Source organism: Glossina fuscipes, unplaced genomic scaffold, assembly GCF_014805625.2.
Source record: "Glossina fuscipes isolate IAEA_lab_2018 unplaced genomic scaffold, Yale_Gfus_2 197, whole genome shotgun sequence".
Classification (NCBI taxonomy): domain Eukaryota; kingdom Metazoa; phylum Arthropoda; class Insecta; order Diptera; family Glossinidae; genus Glossina; species Glossina fuscipes.
In genome coordinates this window covers 52,687-70,411 of record NW_023998540.1, presented here as the reverse complement: position 1 = coordinate 70,411, position 17,725 = coordinate 52,687, and the positions used below count along the sequence as shown (strand labels likewise).

General features: G+C 33.9%; 1 protein-coding gene across 6 annotated transcripts in view; it reads left to right on the top strand.

Annotated features, from left to right (window-relative positions):
- Window positions 1-17,456, top strand: part of LOC119641959 (signal transducer and transcription activator-like) — a 43,349-nt gene extending 25,893 nt beyond the window's left edge. For 2 of the 6 annotated variants that reach the window (XR_005247915.1, XR_005247914.1), the window contains exons 2-11: window positions 4,288-5,199; window positions 5,351-5,436; window positions 7,624-7,765; window positions 7,821-7,938; window positions 8,043-8,262; window positions 9,385-9,654; window positions 9,754-9,939; window positions 10,294-10,426; window positions 12,473-12,786; window positions 16,665-17,456. Coding sequence is in view for 3 of the 6 variants with exons in the window: in XM_038040893.1 (XP_037896821.1) it covers window positions 1,087-1,211; window positions 4,288-5,199; window positions 5,351-5,436; window positions 7,624-7,765; window positions 7,821-7,938; window positions 8,043-8,262; window positions 9,385-9,654; window positions 9,754-9,939; window positions 10,294-10,426; window positions 16,665-16,710 (2,238 nt within the window). In the remaining 3 variants the exon portion in view is untranslated. The other 4 variants (XR_005247913.1, XM_038040895.1, XM_038040893.1 and 1 more) reach the window with 4 other exon arrangements.
- The last annotated feature ends 269 nt before the right edge of the window (window positions 17,457-17,725 follow it).

Genomic DNA, 17,725 nt, shown 5'->3' with positions numbered 1-17,725 from the left:
ATATTATAAAAATTACAATATTTTTACTTATCACTACTCAACAAAATAAGGCGTAATGTGAAGAGTTGTCGAAAAACCATTTCTAATGGTGTTCGTCCTTTGACCAAAACACTTTAATGTACGAAATTTCATCAAAATATCTTAAAAATTGCGATCTATAGTTTGGAGCGAAGCAACAGCACGGACAGACAAACTTAGATCGACTCGCAATTATTTGATATAACATATAGATGAGTCTATCTCGAGTGAGAGATCTCGTGCTAGAACCTGCCCATACTTAACATTCCCTGTATGTATCACAGGCGGTATAGACTATAATTATTATCGCGTAGCCGTATGAATCGAATGAATGAAATGATATATATATATATATGTGAACGTTTAAATTGGATATTTTATTGATCAACTTTCTGTTATATTTTAGTTATGACATAATTGAAGCATATTTCTGGGTATTATAAACTTTTTAACATTCATCTTTTTTCTCTTCCACTCTGATTTCAAATTTCAAACTTACATATATACACACACACATATGTATATATATACATATATATATATAAAGAAGAAGATTCGGGTAGTTAAAAAAAAAAAAGAGAAAAATATTGGAAAAATATAGCGATAATTGGCATTTAAGTGACAAAACTTAAAGGCATTTCATGCTGTCACTGTTATCATCATCGCCTCAATACATTTACAATAAAAAGCACTTTCACTACCACATCTGTATTGATAAACTTTATTCATTCCCTACTCTCATCTCTAATTATCAACGCTATCGCCATCCGACGTCATCAAGTTCTTCATACATGTAAATATACATATATACATATAAATGTATATACATATATATGTATATATAAATGACGCTACAGAGAAGATATACGTAACTGTTATACATCTATAAATAATCGTTAAGACCTCATAACGAAGATATCATCTGAATCCATCCAAACGATTATCGTACGTAATAGAAAAACGATCGAAATATTTGTTTGTGAATTGTGTGCAAAAGCAATCTCATTGAATTAGTGTAATTGCCACGCATTACGCAAACACACCACCAAACATATAATAATAATAATAATGAGTGTTTGGAAACGTATTGCATGCAATCCAGAAGCTAAACAGTCTATGATACAATACTACGATGAGAAGGGCCTGGCCGACGTACGCGTATGCTTAGCACCATGGATTGAGGAGCGTATTATGTAAGTATCGAAACATTTCTGCATTGTGTACATGGTAACTGATAGCTTGTATGTGTGAGTGCGTGTATGTATGCATAGATGTATGCGTGTAGTTTGTGCATGAGCCGCGTACAACATGAATGCATTAAACATTTTCCTCATTATATTCTCTCTCTCTCTCTCTCTCTCTCTCTCTCTCTCTCTAACAAAATTTTACTGCAACAACCCTAAAAACAATAAAACAAAAACAAAATAAAAACTTTTAATAACTAAAGTGCTACTCAATTATGCACCTTTTAAATATTTTATGAACTTGCACTCCAAGAAAGAAAGTGTATGTGCGCATAATTTTCTCTTATTGAATATTATACGCAGCGTATAAAAAAAAAAAAAACAGTAATTTATGCTTTAATTGAATTAATGCAGAGAAGAGCAAAAAAAAAAAAAGAAAAAAAAATCATATTTGCATTTTTCCCAATAATCACTGTATACTCTAGAATTTAAATTCATTTCATTCCCAACATGTGGCGGAATTAATTAAAGCCTTCTGCTGCTGCACTTTTTTATGTCATCTTCATTTCTTTATATTTTTTGTTGATTCATTCATATGAGATTATTTTTTGTCTTTAACAACTCAATTCCATAAACATACATAACTAAGTGAATAGAAAGAAAGAAACTTTTTCAATTGATCGCATTTTTATATCCGCCATTAACTACTACACCTAGTGCATAATGAGTGTACATGCGTCCTTGAGGGTGAAAGCAAACACCTTGATATTAATGTTGCCTGCGATTTGCACGCATAATTCGGTTTGCTGCAGTTATGCAAGGAACTTCTTCTTCTTTTTATACAATCGAATAAAAATTCTTTTACTCAGTCTTGCTAATACGTTTAAAAAGAACCACAACCGCCCCACCCTGTTTATCTGTAATTTATGCGGCGATGTTCCAAATTCTATACGCTTTAATATAATAAGGTACAAGAGAGACATTCTGTTTACTTTTTCTTTTTTTTTTTCTTTTTTTTTATTGCTTTCTACCTCACTTTTGGTATAGGTTAGGTTTAGTTTTGACGGACGTATGTAACACCCGGAGGAGCTTAAAACAGATTCACTTCTTACTATAACCGCTCGATTTAGAATAATTTCCTGAATCATCTTCTAAATCTTCTGAAAGCTTGTCTGTCCGGCTGTCCGTCTGTCCACCTAATGTTTGCCCATTTGTTTCACATACAATTTTTGAAATGTTTTAATGATATTCGGAATACTGAGATGCCTTGGCTTTGGTTATTGAAAAATGATTCGAGCGCAGCCTAGATAAACACTTTTCAACAAAGTCTCTGAGTGATAGTATTTCGACATTCTAAATTGGTATGAGAAATTTTATTAAGCTGGGAAAATTTTTTAAATTCCTTCTCATAAAATCATTCCTATGGATACAGAATCGTTATGTGATAAAGAGGTGTGGTTTTCAATATTTTACGGTGAAAATTGGTCCGTAGTAGTGAATTGACAAAGCAAGCAACGTTAACGAATTTGAGCGACGTAGGTGTATTTTTCGAATTCCACTGGACATATAGGTATACTCGGCAAATGTAGATTCTTATATGTCAAAAAGTTTTATAATGAAAATGTGTTGATGATCCCTTGGATCCCCATCGAATAAGATTTCTCTTCTAAAAGACGGTTAATTTTCAATATTTTATGATGAGAATTACCAAAGAATAACGGTACGATAGGATTTGAATTAAATAGCTCCAGTTTTTAGGTCCTAACATCATATTACGGGATGATCGTGAAAAGCAAGCTCACAGTACACAGAGAAATCGTGTTTTTTATATTTTATGACGGACACTGAAAAATAATAAAATTTTTTGCAAGTAAATAAAGTTTGCAAAATTTAGATCGTGTCATTTGATGTTGCGGGCCTCCTCGAATATGCGGGCTTTTATGAAAAATGTGACTTAACAAATAATGCGTTATATTTGGTGTATTATTGCCAAGACGAGTGAATACTGCGTGAGAACTGCACTAGGCGAAGTGATGTAGAGTATCTAATGGTCGGCTCTGTCCGACTGTAATGTCCTTGGATTTTTCTATTTTTTTTTTTTATTGTTATCATAAAGTGTCCAAGATTTGAGGCATTTTTATGCTTTAACTTTCAAATTTTTTTTTAAATTTCTTAAAATCAGACTAAAATTTTTCGATTATTTGTTGATTGGAATCATTTATCTCTTCTGCTCGCGACAGTTTTTTTGTGTCTTATAAGAAGTAAGCTTCAATTTTTTTACTAGAATCAGACAAAAAATTCCCTAGAATTTCATAAGAACACAGTCCTTCATATTAGGCTTTGGTGATGTGTTGTTATGTAGACCAATTTTTTTTGTAAAGATCGATTTTCTGAACATGTTTGTGGAAGTATAGTTCTTCTAGAATTTTTGTATATGATTAAGTTACTACAACGTACAACACTTTTGCTACAAGGTTGTATCAAGTTAGTGCAAAGACGCACAAGGACCCGTCCACCTTTGATTGTAACTCTCTGTCTGTCTGTCTACCTTATTTTTTTGCGATCAAGTAGAGCAGGTTGTGACCCACTACAGTGTTTTAGGTGCATGCTTTAGTTTGAAATTGTATTTTATTAAGAAAAGAGGTAGCGCTCGCTCTTAAACCATCGCTTAGTAAACTAAATATAGATGCTTTTTCATTAAGTGACTTTTAAATGTGAATAAATTGTTCTCTTACAAATGGCACAAATAAACTTGTGGGATCATGTTAAAGATCTTGTTATTGTAAGAAAGATGAAGAACCTATTATTATTATTATTAATATTATTATTATTATTATTATTAATTTCGCCAGAGAAAAGTTTTTAAGATTAAAGTGTTAAAGTACTGGCATCTAAGGCTATCGGTTTTATTGAAAAGTCTACCGCACTTCAGATTTGAACCCATGACCATTAGATTGTTAGCGGCGATCCTTTGCCTACTCGGCCACTCAGGCGGAAAAAGAACCTTTCCAAGTTAAAGCAGTCTATAATTATAAAAATTGTTATGAAATTAATAGCTTTTTCATTTTCATCATTTCATTTATAGTTCTGATCGCAATACCACATCAACTGAAATATACGAACGCGTTGCTCATCGATTTTATGAGGATCTCAAACAGAGACTCGTACAATTGGGCAACGGTAATTTGATGAAATTTAAAATTAACGAAATTTGCACAAGTGTAACACAAACATCAGCCGTGGATCTATACGCACATTTACGTAACGGTCTTCAGCGTGAACTGCAGCTGTTGGACCAAATGCCGCAATATCCTTATATGGCTGGCGTGGGCGTTAATGGTAGCACTAGCGCGAGCATGATTGGCGGTAATAGTACAGTTGTGATGCCAGCCATGCATACACCAACAATTCATGGCACTGGTAATGGCAGCTCATATAGTGGCGATGCTTTGTATGCAGCTCACAATCATATTCATAATTTAAATCTAAGCATTACACGCGTGTTTACCGAGTTGCAACAATTTCGTGCTAGTTATGAGACATTTCATGGCTGCTTTAATACCTATAATCAACGTAAAGCTGTAATGTCATCTCAAGAATTGCAAACAACCGATTTGCAATTAAAGGAACAATGTACCATATTGGCGAGCAGTCGTAACAATATTTTACACGATTTGCGACGTATCATTACCGAATACGACTCAATACAGGAAACTGTGATAAATGAACTAAAAAATTGGCAACACAATCAGGCATTGGCAGGCAATGGTGCACCGTTCCGTGATAATCTTGATGACATTCAACGTTGCATTGAACTATTGGTCGAGACAGTTGGCAAAATTCTAGATATTGTAAATATATTACAACCTTTGAGAATTGATAATAACGACGACATGAGTGAATTGATTACCCACGTACGCAGTGCACAACAATTGTTGGTATTATCGTCATTTATTGTAGAAAAACAACCGCCACAGGTTATGAAAACCAACACCAGGTATATATATATATATATATATTTTTTTTTTTTTTTTATTTTTTTTCCTGACAATTTAAGAGCAAATCAAATGCCTCCCAATCTATATCGGTTATTATGCGATCAGCTATATACGTACATGATTGCTTTCGTTTCTTTCTAAACTTTCTAGATTTGCTGCTGCTGTGCGATGGCTTATTGGTCCACAGTTGGGTATAAGCGTCAACAATCCATCCGTCGAGTGCATAATACTATCAGGTGAGTGTAATCAAAATCTTATTATTATCAGTTTTCAGGTCGCATTTACTTCGACTTCAAAGCGCGGGATTGTTATTTCATTGTTATTATTTTAGGATTTTTTTTCATTCAAATATTCAAAATTCCTCTTAAATATGTATGTTTGTAAGTTTTGATACGAATTGTTAATTGAAGCATGAATGTTTCATAAATTATTTTCATAACGGTTTAACCTTTGCTAAGAATTTTCAAATGTTTGTTCAATTTGTAATCGAATCTATCTATCTATATATGTCTTGTTATGCACATTTCTAGTAATTGGAAACTTTAATAGCGTATAGATTATACATAGTTGTTTACATGACCACAAAATACACCTGATTTTCTAATGTTTTCATTGTGCTGGATACGTACAAACGAATGAACAAAAAAACTTATATCAATTTACGCTCTACTATATGTATATACGAGGTCTGTTCGAAGGAGGCGTGTGTATCGAAATATGTTTAATTACTCGTTAATACCTACTTTGTCCCCTTCAAAATAATCTTCTTTGGATATAATACACTTGGGCCAGCTTTGAGCTCTCGATGCGGCGATGCGGTCTTTATCTTCTTAATCGCGGCAACTGGGTCTTTTGCGGGATATTTTCCGTTTTGGGAACAGAAAAAAGGCCGCAGATGGTCAAGTCCGATGCCTACGGCGGCTGAGCCATAATTACGACGTTGTTTTTAGCCAAACATGCAATGACGTGTGAGCGGTTGCATTGTCGTGTGGTTGCTCGACGATTCCAAACTTTTTTTTTTCATATTGCTTCGCACAAACAGCGCATAACGTCAATCTAATCTAATATTCCGAAATGACAGTAACGCCAACCGATATGTCTTTTCTGCATCGATCGTTGACATGGTGAGGCGTGCAGGACGGGCATACTCATAATCATTACTCTTCGCGGCCTTCTGTGAACAGACTCGCCAAATTCCGCTGTAACCATTTTAAGTGTGTTGGAGTTAGTTTTATTTTACACACAAAATTTAACACAAATTCTTTGATCCATTTTTATCGAGAGCAAAACATCGCCAATCACGTTAAAATGCGTCTAAGCTCTATGATTATAAAAATGCAAAATGTCTGATAAAGTCGACACATGATAGGAACATGTGTACCAACGTTAAAAACAAAAAATTCGAAAACCAAACATTTGAAAAGTCATCCTTTCTTTTTGAACATACCTCGTATGTACAAAAATTAGAAATGTATATAATTGATTTTTATGTTATTATAGGACGCATTGAAAAACAACAAGAGACAATGTGATTGTTTGATTACATTGAACTGATTGCACAAATGTGTTTTTTTTTTCCTAAATTTTTGTGAAGATTTCAAAACTATTTTTTTTATACCTATAACCAAAAGATGATTCATTTCATCCACACGTTTGCAACATCCAGAAGGAAGCTTCAGGGAACCCATGCACTATATATGTGTATTCTTAATGAACAGCAATTAATCATGTCCGTCTGCCTGATCACATCTGTAATGCCTTTAGTGATCATTCTCCTAACCGCAAAAATGAAGCTATCGGTTTTAAATTTGGCACAAAATTTTGAAAATTCTTCTTCGTAGATTATCATAGAAAATCAGACAAATTGGTCAGAGCACACAAACATGCACTGTTCTAAGTTGTAATGGTTGAGGATTCGTTTTTTCCTAGCAGTATAATCAATTGTTTATCAAACGAAAGGTCATCGAGAGTAGAATACGACAAGCTAAGCATGCTAACTTGAAAATAAATAACGTGGACGTTTCGACGTGGTGGGATTAAGTTTTTCTCCACAAACCGTTATGTCGATATATGGGCATTGAAGCAAAGGACTTGGAGAGTAGTTACAGATAGAAGATGATTTTTCGCTTATAAACTATAACAGACCTACGAGCTAAATTCTCACTTTTCTTCCACGAGAATGGAAAAAATCGGTCACATCGGATTTTATAGAGAAAAAGTAAATAAGTATAAAAATCTCGAGCTATTGCTTAATGCTAAAATTTTTACCTCCTTCCAAAACGGTTGGTAATTCACCCAAATCGAAACATAGTTCTCCTTTCTACTTTTGTTCAGAATGGGGTGGAACTTGAAGAAAAGTTCTCTCTAAAATCGACTTTCCAAACACTCGATCAATGGTTTGCTTTTCTTTTCACTTCGTACAGAGGCTCAAGCTCAGCGTCATTCTGCGCAGCGTACTATGTCGGAAGCCTCGACCAGTACACCGGCTTCCTCTGGGGAAATTGTTAATAACATTGGCACTATGGAGTATAATAGTCAGACTCGGGTATTTTCAGCGAGTTTCAGGTAAGTACAAATGTAATTTTATTAGATATGTAATGTAAAATTTCAAAAATTTCAGAACAATGCAATTGAAAAAAATAAAACGAGCCGAAAAAAAGGGCACTGAAAGCGTAATGGATGAAAAGTTTGCTTTACTGTTCTACACATCAGTGATAGTTAATGATTATAGAATAAGGGTTAGTTGCAAAAACATGTTTTTCTTTCTTGCATGCGTGACACTATTTTTTTTGTGTTTACATTATAATTATTATTGTTTGTTATTTTTATGATAAATGCTTAGGTCTGGACTCTATCATTACCGGTAGTGGTTATAGTTCACGGCAATCAAGAACCTCAATCATGGGCTACCATCACTTGGGACAATGCTTTCTCAGATATTGTGCGTGAGCCTTTCCAAGTACCCGAAAGGGTGTCGTGGTCTCAATTAGCATTGGCTTTAAATACAAAATTTGAATCGTCCACGGGTCGTGCTTTAACCGAAGATAACTTACATTTTATTTGTAAGTCTTTTATTATTGCTTTGCTTGCGTATGCATTTAATATATAAAAGTTATGCCCACCATCGGAAAATCGAAAAAATGTTATACAAAATCGAAAGGTATATTAGGATTCCAAGTCGATTTGGTTATCTCCATTCATTAATCCGTTGCGTTTGTATTACAGTCTTGCGGATCAAATTATAGCATTTGGCATGATCCATCCTTAACACTAGGATTACCGAGTACGTCGTTTTGACCCAAATATTCGTCGCCATCACTTTCGTGTTTAATGCAAAAATAGCCTCGATCGGTTTATTATTATGACTATGGCCACAAATTACGATGAAATTTGAATTCCAATTTATTTCCATTTATTATAGGGCACACTAGCATTTTTCCCACCCAATAAATAATTGTGGCCGTATTAGTGATCGAGACAACTTTTGGTCCAAACGTGTAGGTGGACTTAACGACTATTTGGGTGGCAAACTTTCCGAAATGTCTTGACAAGGTCGCATACCACATTACCGCAAATCGTCGTTTTTAACCGTACCGTACCGTACCGCCCGCGTTTAAACGACCTACCAGCAGCAGTATTTCCTGTCGTATCTGATGTCTTCATATTCAAGTCGCATGTTCACAAACATTCTTCCCTTTCTTCATGCCTTTCTCTCTTTCTGATAGCTATCGTGTCCGCATCCCCTGAGTGGTTGGTCTTAAAAAAAAAACAAAATTTTTGCTAAATTGAAAGTTACAATAGTTTTTCCTTCATGATAAGCGTGATTCTCAATTGATCAAGGGACGTTTATGCCAAATTTTATCTTCCTATTTTCATTCTTACGGCTGTATCGCAAGTCGACAAAAAAAGTTGATCAAGCCGATACCTGCTGTAGAAGCAGATATATGCAAAATGTCGGTAGATCAAGTGTTCTAATAGCATAAAGTTTAAACAAGTATGAAATAAGGAGAATGTTTCAAAGACATCCTGCCTCCGTTCTAGTCTGACACCAGTGTTATCGTGCTCATAATTGAAAAAAAAAAATGCCACGTTGTTCTTATATCGTCTGATTTAGAGATGATGGTGGGGGCAGTCAAAATTCTTCGCAACGCGATTATCTTATTCCTTTTTGTTTTTGTTTTCAGATGAGAAACTATTCCGTCATAACGGTATAGCTGGAGGTGATCATAAAGATTACATAACGTGGGCTCAATTCTGCAAGGAACCATTACCCGATCGTACGTTTACATTTTGGGATTGGTTTTTTGCTATCATGAAACTAACCAAAGATCATTTGTTAAGCCTTTGGAAGGCTGGTTTAATTGTTGGATTTATTAATAAGCGTAAAGCTGATGAGCTATTGCGGGTATCGCCACCAGGCACATTCCTATTGCGCTTCTCGGACAGTGAATTGGGTACGATTAGAAATTGCATTCACCCTAAGCTACCGTTCATTTAAAAAATATCTTTGAATGTTATTTGAAAAATTAAAACACTTTTCCCTTTCTCTTTAGGTGGTATTACTGTAGGTTTAGTGAATGACCAAAATTCAGTTTTAATGTTATCACCGTGGACCGCTCGTGATTTAAATATACGTTGTCTTGCTGATCGCATACACGATATCGATGCTTTGCGTTGCGTTTATCCGTCAAATCGTCAACGCGACGATGCTTTTGGCGAATTTTATACACAAAGAATGGGTAAGTAAAAAATAAATTAAATATATATAGGTCTTCAGCTTAGCCATTACTACTAAAGCGAATTCGAATGCTGAAGAGCGGTTTTACTTTTCTTCTTTTATTTTAAAAGTTGTTCCCAGGGTGCACTATACTATACTCGCAAATCAGTAATTAAGTGCCGCTTTGATGCAAATATAATTGTTGTTACATATATATTGATTTAAATTCTCTTAACGAAAAGATGCATAATGAGCCGAAAATCCTTCAAAAAAGCTTGAAGTTAGGTGCTAGTGTTAGGTTTCTCACGAATAAGATAAACAAATCTCAATCAAAGGAGAGCTCCACCATTAATCAAATCATTTTTCAACATTTCAGATGAGACAACACGTCGTGACGGATACGTAACGAATACTATAAAAGCTCATGTGCCAGCTATTGAAAATAATTTAAGTGGAACACCACAGCATCAGATACAATCGCCGCATTCACAGGACGTGACAATGGAAAGGTAAGTACAAGTGTTTTTTTTATCATTTTATTAATCATTCAAATTTAACCTAAACAAAGTACATGTTAAAACATGTACATTACATTACATTACATTGCATTGCATTGCATTGTTACACGCTTATTGAAGAGAAATGAAAGCAGAATAATAAAAATCTTTGAATTTGTTGTCAATTATGCTAAAGGCTTGCAGTTCAAAATTATTGCTATTGGCCAACTCGTGAAGTTTTAATTTAGACGCAGCTTTATTTTTCATTCTTTATTTGCTCGCATTCGATGACCTCTCTAACATCCATTTATTGTATATTTCCATCTTCTTATAAGTTTCTTTTCTCTTTGCACAGTAGACAAAGCACAATTGAAAACATTCGTAAGATTCTTATTGAATTTATGCATAAATCTGTTAAAACTTTGCAGAGTGCGTTCATACTTGTTTTTTCGTCTGCTCTTTCTTTTCCTTTTCATATGGAATGTTTTGCATATTAAATAAAAACTGAAAATTGTTCCCATATTTATCACACTTTTCTTCAACAAAAAATTATAAATTCTTTGTGTATAAGTTTGCGAAAAAATATGCAGAATACGGAGAGTGAAGCTGTGTGGTGAAGTGTTTTAGAGCAAAGTTATGAGAGACATTTTTTAAAATGCTTGCTTTTCAAGGGCTCGTGGATCTACTAGTTGATCCGTTACTATTAATCTTCACCAAATCAAGCCTTCACCCGATACTGCTCGACATGTGAGAATGACAAAACTCCCCCGTACTCTCAACGTTTGACCAATCAACACATTTACGCTAATAATTTGTCCGATTTCTCATTTGGAATTTATGCATAGATATTTAATATTTTATTCTTTTTATATCCATCATCGGAGGATGAAGGCTGTATTCGCCTTGTTAAAACGTTTGCAATGCTCAGAAGGGAGCTTCAGGGAACCCACAAAATATATGTATTCTTGAATAGATTTAAGCCGGTCCGTCGCGTATTCTGTCCGTCTGTGTAATGTCTGTTGTAAAAAGATAACCCTGGCCGCAAAAATTAAGCCATCGACTTCAGATTTGGCACAAACATTGAAAGCAGATTGGTATTGAATATGGGTCAAAGGGATCGAAGGACGCGACTACAGCACTACGTAAACTGAGTAAATATTAGTTTTTCAGAAGGAATAAATAATTGGTTTTTTGCACATTACTCACTAACAAACGGAATGCACGTAAGGTGTCTGTCCGTGTGTCCGTTTGCCAAAGTTTGTAATACAGTTTAGTAATTAGTGTAAAAGTGAAGATATCGCCTACAAATTTGCAAAAAATGTGAAAATGACGTACACCAGTCAAAAGACGTACCTACATGCCTATACAATAGAAGCTGAGAAGATTTTGCTTTCCTTGTTTTTTGCTCGATACTCAACAGATAAATCTACAAAGATCTGAGCGTATATTCTGTGGGTGAAATTGGAATAATTGGCTATCAACTACTATTGTGTACCAAAACTTTGTAAAGCGCATAATCATGGGGCTAAAAAGCCCCAACAAGTATGAAAATTCTCGTCCAATTTCAAATGCGGAATGCACCTACGCATTTCCCTCTGTTCGTCTGTTCAAGAATTTGGAAATGACCAAAGCCGATCAAACGACATGTTTATAACGCCCACTCGCCTATACAACAAACATTGTGAACAATTGTAGTCATACAATACAACACACACACATCATATAAATTGCACTTTTTAATTTGAAAAATAGGAAAACTCAATCGCGCCCGTCCAATATTATACAACACGGAATTTAGTTTTTCTTTGTTTAGTCTTCTTCTAGGGCAACGGTGATGGATATACAAAATTCGTTCACCATGAAATAATTTTTTTTTTTTTGGCTTTCCTTTTTTTTTTTTTGGGATAATCAGTAACCGTAAAAGCAATTACTACTTAACATCTCTCTTATTTCGCCGATTTCGATATCATTGCGTATATCATCTTTTGTGTTTAGTCATTAACGTAAAAAAATATTGTTCTCAAGTTTACTCTTTCTTTATCTGTAACTCGAAATCAGCTCTGCTGTGTGCAATAACATTACCACTGAAGATCTCGATATGCTTATCAATGGAGCGAATTTTAATATTGCAGATGTTAATTGGGAAATGTATTGAAATATATGCGCATAAGGGTGCGCATGCTTAAAATGCCTAGAAAAAAAAGTCTGATCATGTCAAAAATGTTTACGAATGAATGTCTAAATAAACTAATAATAATTATAATTAAGCATTATATATTCATTATCGCTATTTTCTCTTCCTTGGTGGCGGAAAACGCGAACAATTGACGTATTAAGCGACGTATATTCTCAACATTCTCAATTGGCTGAAGGTATTTAATATTTTTGTTTTTTTTTACTGTTTTTCTTGCTTTAACTATGTTTCATAAATTTCCTCCTCTTTTTCCTCCCATGTTTTCGTTAGTTTGTTTCTTATATTTTTTTCGCCCGTACACCGTCATCTTGCAACATTTTCCTTCCTTCTTGTTTGTTCAATTTTTTAGTGAGAATTAACTCATTTAATTCATTCACCCAATCACCTGTGACCACCGCTACGACCTGCCACCATTGACCATCAATTAAACAGCCAATCACTTTTTTCATTTCACTTGAAATTATTAAATGCATAAATAATTCATTAGCATACCCTTCTTATTTCTTTTCCTCACTAACATAATTGTAGGTTATTTGACTTTCACAATGTAAATATATCTGTGTATAGCGATATATATAGTTGTTGTATTAGCACAACTTCTCAACTCTTCTCAAGGCTTAACACTTTTTCCCCCCTTCATGTCAAAAATTGCTTCTAACATAAGTTCAAATGTAATTTAACAAGCATTGCGTTATAGATTTACTGTGCAGCTTGAGTAACGGTGCACATATATATGTATATCTATTTTTATTCACAACATTCTTATACCCGCTATCAAAAAGTGTGCACGTAAAACATTTCTCTCCGATTCGTAATATCCCGGCATAGAATGCACTTGAAAACTCGGGGTTACTTTAGATTTGTCTTTACATCCTAATAGGCTAGCGAGAAATTTCTGTCGTATTTTAGCAACTGGTAACTTCACTTGTGACGACAAAGTAAGTGATTAGAACGCGCTATTTGGCGTCTTATTATTCACTTTTCACCGGTTAATTACGAAGTGCGGAGTGAATAAGATTTTTTTTCTATGGCCACCTACTCAAGGGACGTCGCCTATACGGGCGGGCATGGTGGTATTTATCGGGAAGTGTTATAGGAAGGGAATGGTGGAGAGAAAGAGAGAGTCGTGTTTTTGAATGTTCGACTCGAAAATGGGGACATTGAGTACGGTGGGAAAAACCGCTCCTGGTAGGTTGTTCCAAAGTCGGGCACAGTGGTAGTAGGTAGAAAGCATTGTACTTAGTTTGAGTTCCAGAAAAGAAGCAACGTATCGACTGCGTGTAAAAATTTATGTGAGAACGTGGGTAATTGCAGTTATAAATCTAAAAGTATGCCAAACCGCGTTCCGGATATTTCAGTCTCGAAGAATATTATCGATTTGGTCGATAATGGCATTTTGAATTCCATGTTTAAGAGTAACCCGCATATAACTTATTTGCCATTCCCGCATTCGACTGCTGAGAAACGTGTCAAACAACTTTAAAGTAGGATTTTTCATATAAAATACGGGTAAATTTTCCAATATATATTGGTCTCGTGATCCTAACCGCAAACATTTGGAAAGACGACAAAAATGCAGCCACCGACTTCAAAATTGGCGCGAAGATTGGAAGCCCTTGCATTCACGTTGCTATTGAAATTGAACCAAATCGGTCAAAGGGCATGATTATTACAGTACGACATAACTCGACCACCGAGGCCATAAATAGAGCAAATCGGCTCCGCTTATTCAAAGTTAGAAAATATTAAAATTTCATTCTTTCATCAAAAGAAGTTTCGGGACCCTTATAAACTCTACTTATTATTGATTAATATCAAAGGGCGATGGGTATAAGAAGTTGGCTACTGGTCGAACATAGTTTTCTTTTTTATTCTTTTTGCATTTTGTTAACAAATTTTCTCTCTTTCCCACCTTTTCTTTCTGCCTTCTTCCTTTCTTTACCATTTCAATGAATATATACGCGATAGGGAACGATGGAAGTGAGAGAGGATGGGAGAGAGGGAGATACATAAGAAATTTTCACATCCTTGTTTCTCCACTCACTTGAGGCAGTTAATAATTTATGGCCAAAGCATATTCACAAATTCAAAGTATTATTATCCGTTTATCACATAACTAACAATCAATATCAACGCTTATAGAAATATATATATACACACACACACACACACACACACATTTGCAAATTCCATGCTTAATTGACTTACATACCTATCAAACAAAAAGTGATGGAAATGGTACATAATTCTTATTATTATGTATACATATACGAGGTGCGTTCAAAAGAAAAGGTAACTTTCTTTTTCTCGAAAAATATTTATTCACAAATATTTATGTTGTTCCCCTCAAAGTAATCCCTCTTAAATACGATAAACTTGTGTCAGCGCTTTTTACAATCCTCGCGGGAATCGCGGGAAAGCTCCGTCTTTTCCTAAATTTTTTCAGATTTGCTTGCAGGAAAAAGTCGCAGAACTCAAGCCCGGTGAATAGCGTGACTGAGGCAAGATTATAGTGTTCTTTTTGGGCAAACAATTTCGAAAAAGCCACGACTTGTTATGTTAGCTGGCACATTATCGTTGTCCAATATTCATAACAGATTGTTCCACACAATCCCAGGCTTTTTTTTCTGTTTTGCATCACGCAAACGGCACATAACTTCAAGCTAATATTTCCTAATGACTGCGCGACAAGAACTCACGATGCACCACACCATTGCAATCCGAGAGAAAAGCGAACACCACTTTTCGAACTTTGAGCGAACTTGACGTGCTCTCTCGGTCTTGACTCTTCTAATTGCTTCCATTGAAATGCTAGGGTTTGGGTTTCGACTTATGACCCTTCTGAACAAATCCGGATAGTCGTTGACGTCATTCAAGGGTTCCTGAGCGATGTTTATGCTACGGTACTCTTTCGGTAAAAATGCAGCAATTTCGGAAAAAGGTTTGCTGCTACACGTTTCACGATTGTTGATGTGCTGAGATGTCCAGCATGGGCATCGTTATTAACATTTTCTCGGCCTTGTGTGAAGAGCTTGTAATACTTATGAACATTTTTTTTACCCCAGTCAACTTTGTGATGGATATAATTTATTCTCTTCCATAACATTCATTGCTCGATACCAAAAAAATAATCAAACTCACTCACTTTTACATCTGTCGAAAACAAAGTAAAAATGCAAAATGGCTGTTAACGCCAACATATGTAGAAGACATGGATGCGAACTTAACCAAAAAAAAAAAAAAGAAAAAGGAAAAAATTCGAAATTTGAAAAGTTGCCGGTTTTTTTTTTTTTTTTTTTTGAACACACCTCCTATATATACTAATCAAAATAAAGTAAATTTCAATATCAATTTTTATGAATTTTTAATTTCATTTCATTTAGCCTGCAAAATAGCACCATAATGCATCTTTAGACTTATTAATAACAAGTAATGAAAAAAAATGAAAAGATAAAAAACAAACATTGCATAATGAATTTTTAGAAAATGGAACCGCACTCATACCTAACTAGAAAAATTAAGAACCAAAGATTTTAAAAGACAAAGCAACAAAAAAAAAAAGAAAAGCTAAGAGTAAATAATTAACAAAATGGTATAAATATTATTATAAGAAAAATATAAAATATGCATGCCTTTATTTTATAAATATACATGTATACATATATACATATATGTATATACATATGTATATATGTTATGAACATTTTTGTGTGTCTGTGTATTCATGAAACATTCTCAATACTTTGCTCCTATCGGAAGCGTTAAAACTAAATTAGAAAGAAAAGAAAAAAAAAAGTCTTTTAAAATTTTTTCTGCATGCACCTGCCTGCTTCTCCTACTTTGTTGTTTGCCTAATTGTTGTTTAACTTTCGACTTTCATAGTACTTAGCGTTGTTTACGGTTAACATAATAGAATAGAAGAATATGTGTGTTTAATTGAATGTTATTTGAAAAATCTCTTTTACAAATTTTCATATTAATTTTGTTTTTTCTCTTCTTTTTTTTTTTTTTTTGTTTTTCTTGATTTGTTTTCTCTTCTTCTCTTTTCAATTTTAGTGAAAATCTAAACTTTACGGACTATGACTTTTCGAAATTATTTTGAATGTTATGGATTTATAAATTTACATATATTTATGTATATATATACATACATATTTACACGCATATATGAAACGATTACCGCTATTGCAACACCAACCAACAACAGCTACCGCTTTACAAGAATGACGTCCATTAAATCGACGAGCAAATGAAGATTACGAAATTTCTGACAAAGATGTAAGAATTAACTACGAAAAATAAAATTCCTCCTCACTCACCTATGAATACATCTACTATCGCTCGAGAAACTTTCGTTCACGGTGCACTTGAATAATTAAGATGAAGAATAATTTTAAAGTGCTTTTAAAAGCGTTCTTGACTTTTTTTTTTTTTACACGCGTTTTTCATTTTCTTTTATGAAGATGAAATATTTCATCTTATGAAATATATATCTCTGCGTATTTTACTCTACTCTTTTAAAGTACTGAGAGCATAATATTAGACTAATTTAAAAAATATATATATTAATTTTTTTTTTTTTTGTTTTTTTCTTTAAATCGTGCATAGAAATCCTAAGGAAAAAATTGATGGAATGAATATATAAGAAGTTTTTATAAAAATTACTGAATAAAAATGAAACGAAATGAAATGAAAATAAAATAAAACAGAATAATAATTGTTGCTCTTGCCGCTTCGCCTTTATTTAAATTTTTTCTTCTAAATAATGAATTTCAAAATTCTCTCTCTCTCGTTCTTTGTTGCAATCCGTATGAAACCCATTACTGACAAATAAAATAACGAAAAAAAACAAAAAAACTAATATGAAGTGATATAAAGTAAATAATAAAAAAGGATTTATTAGGAAATATGTGTATATGTAAGAAAAGAATATATATATATATGTATATATATATATCTATATATAAAATATACGTTTACTAGATATCACATTACTTTGTTTTTTATCACCGGATGTTTTTTATACCCATCATCAACGAAAGATAATCAATGATTTTGTCAAAACGTGTATAACGTTCAGAGAGACTTGAGAGACGCAACAAAGTATACGTGTTTTT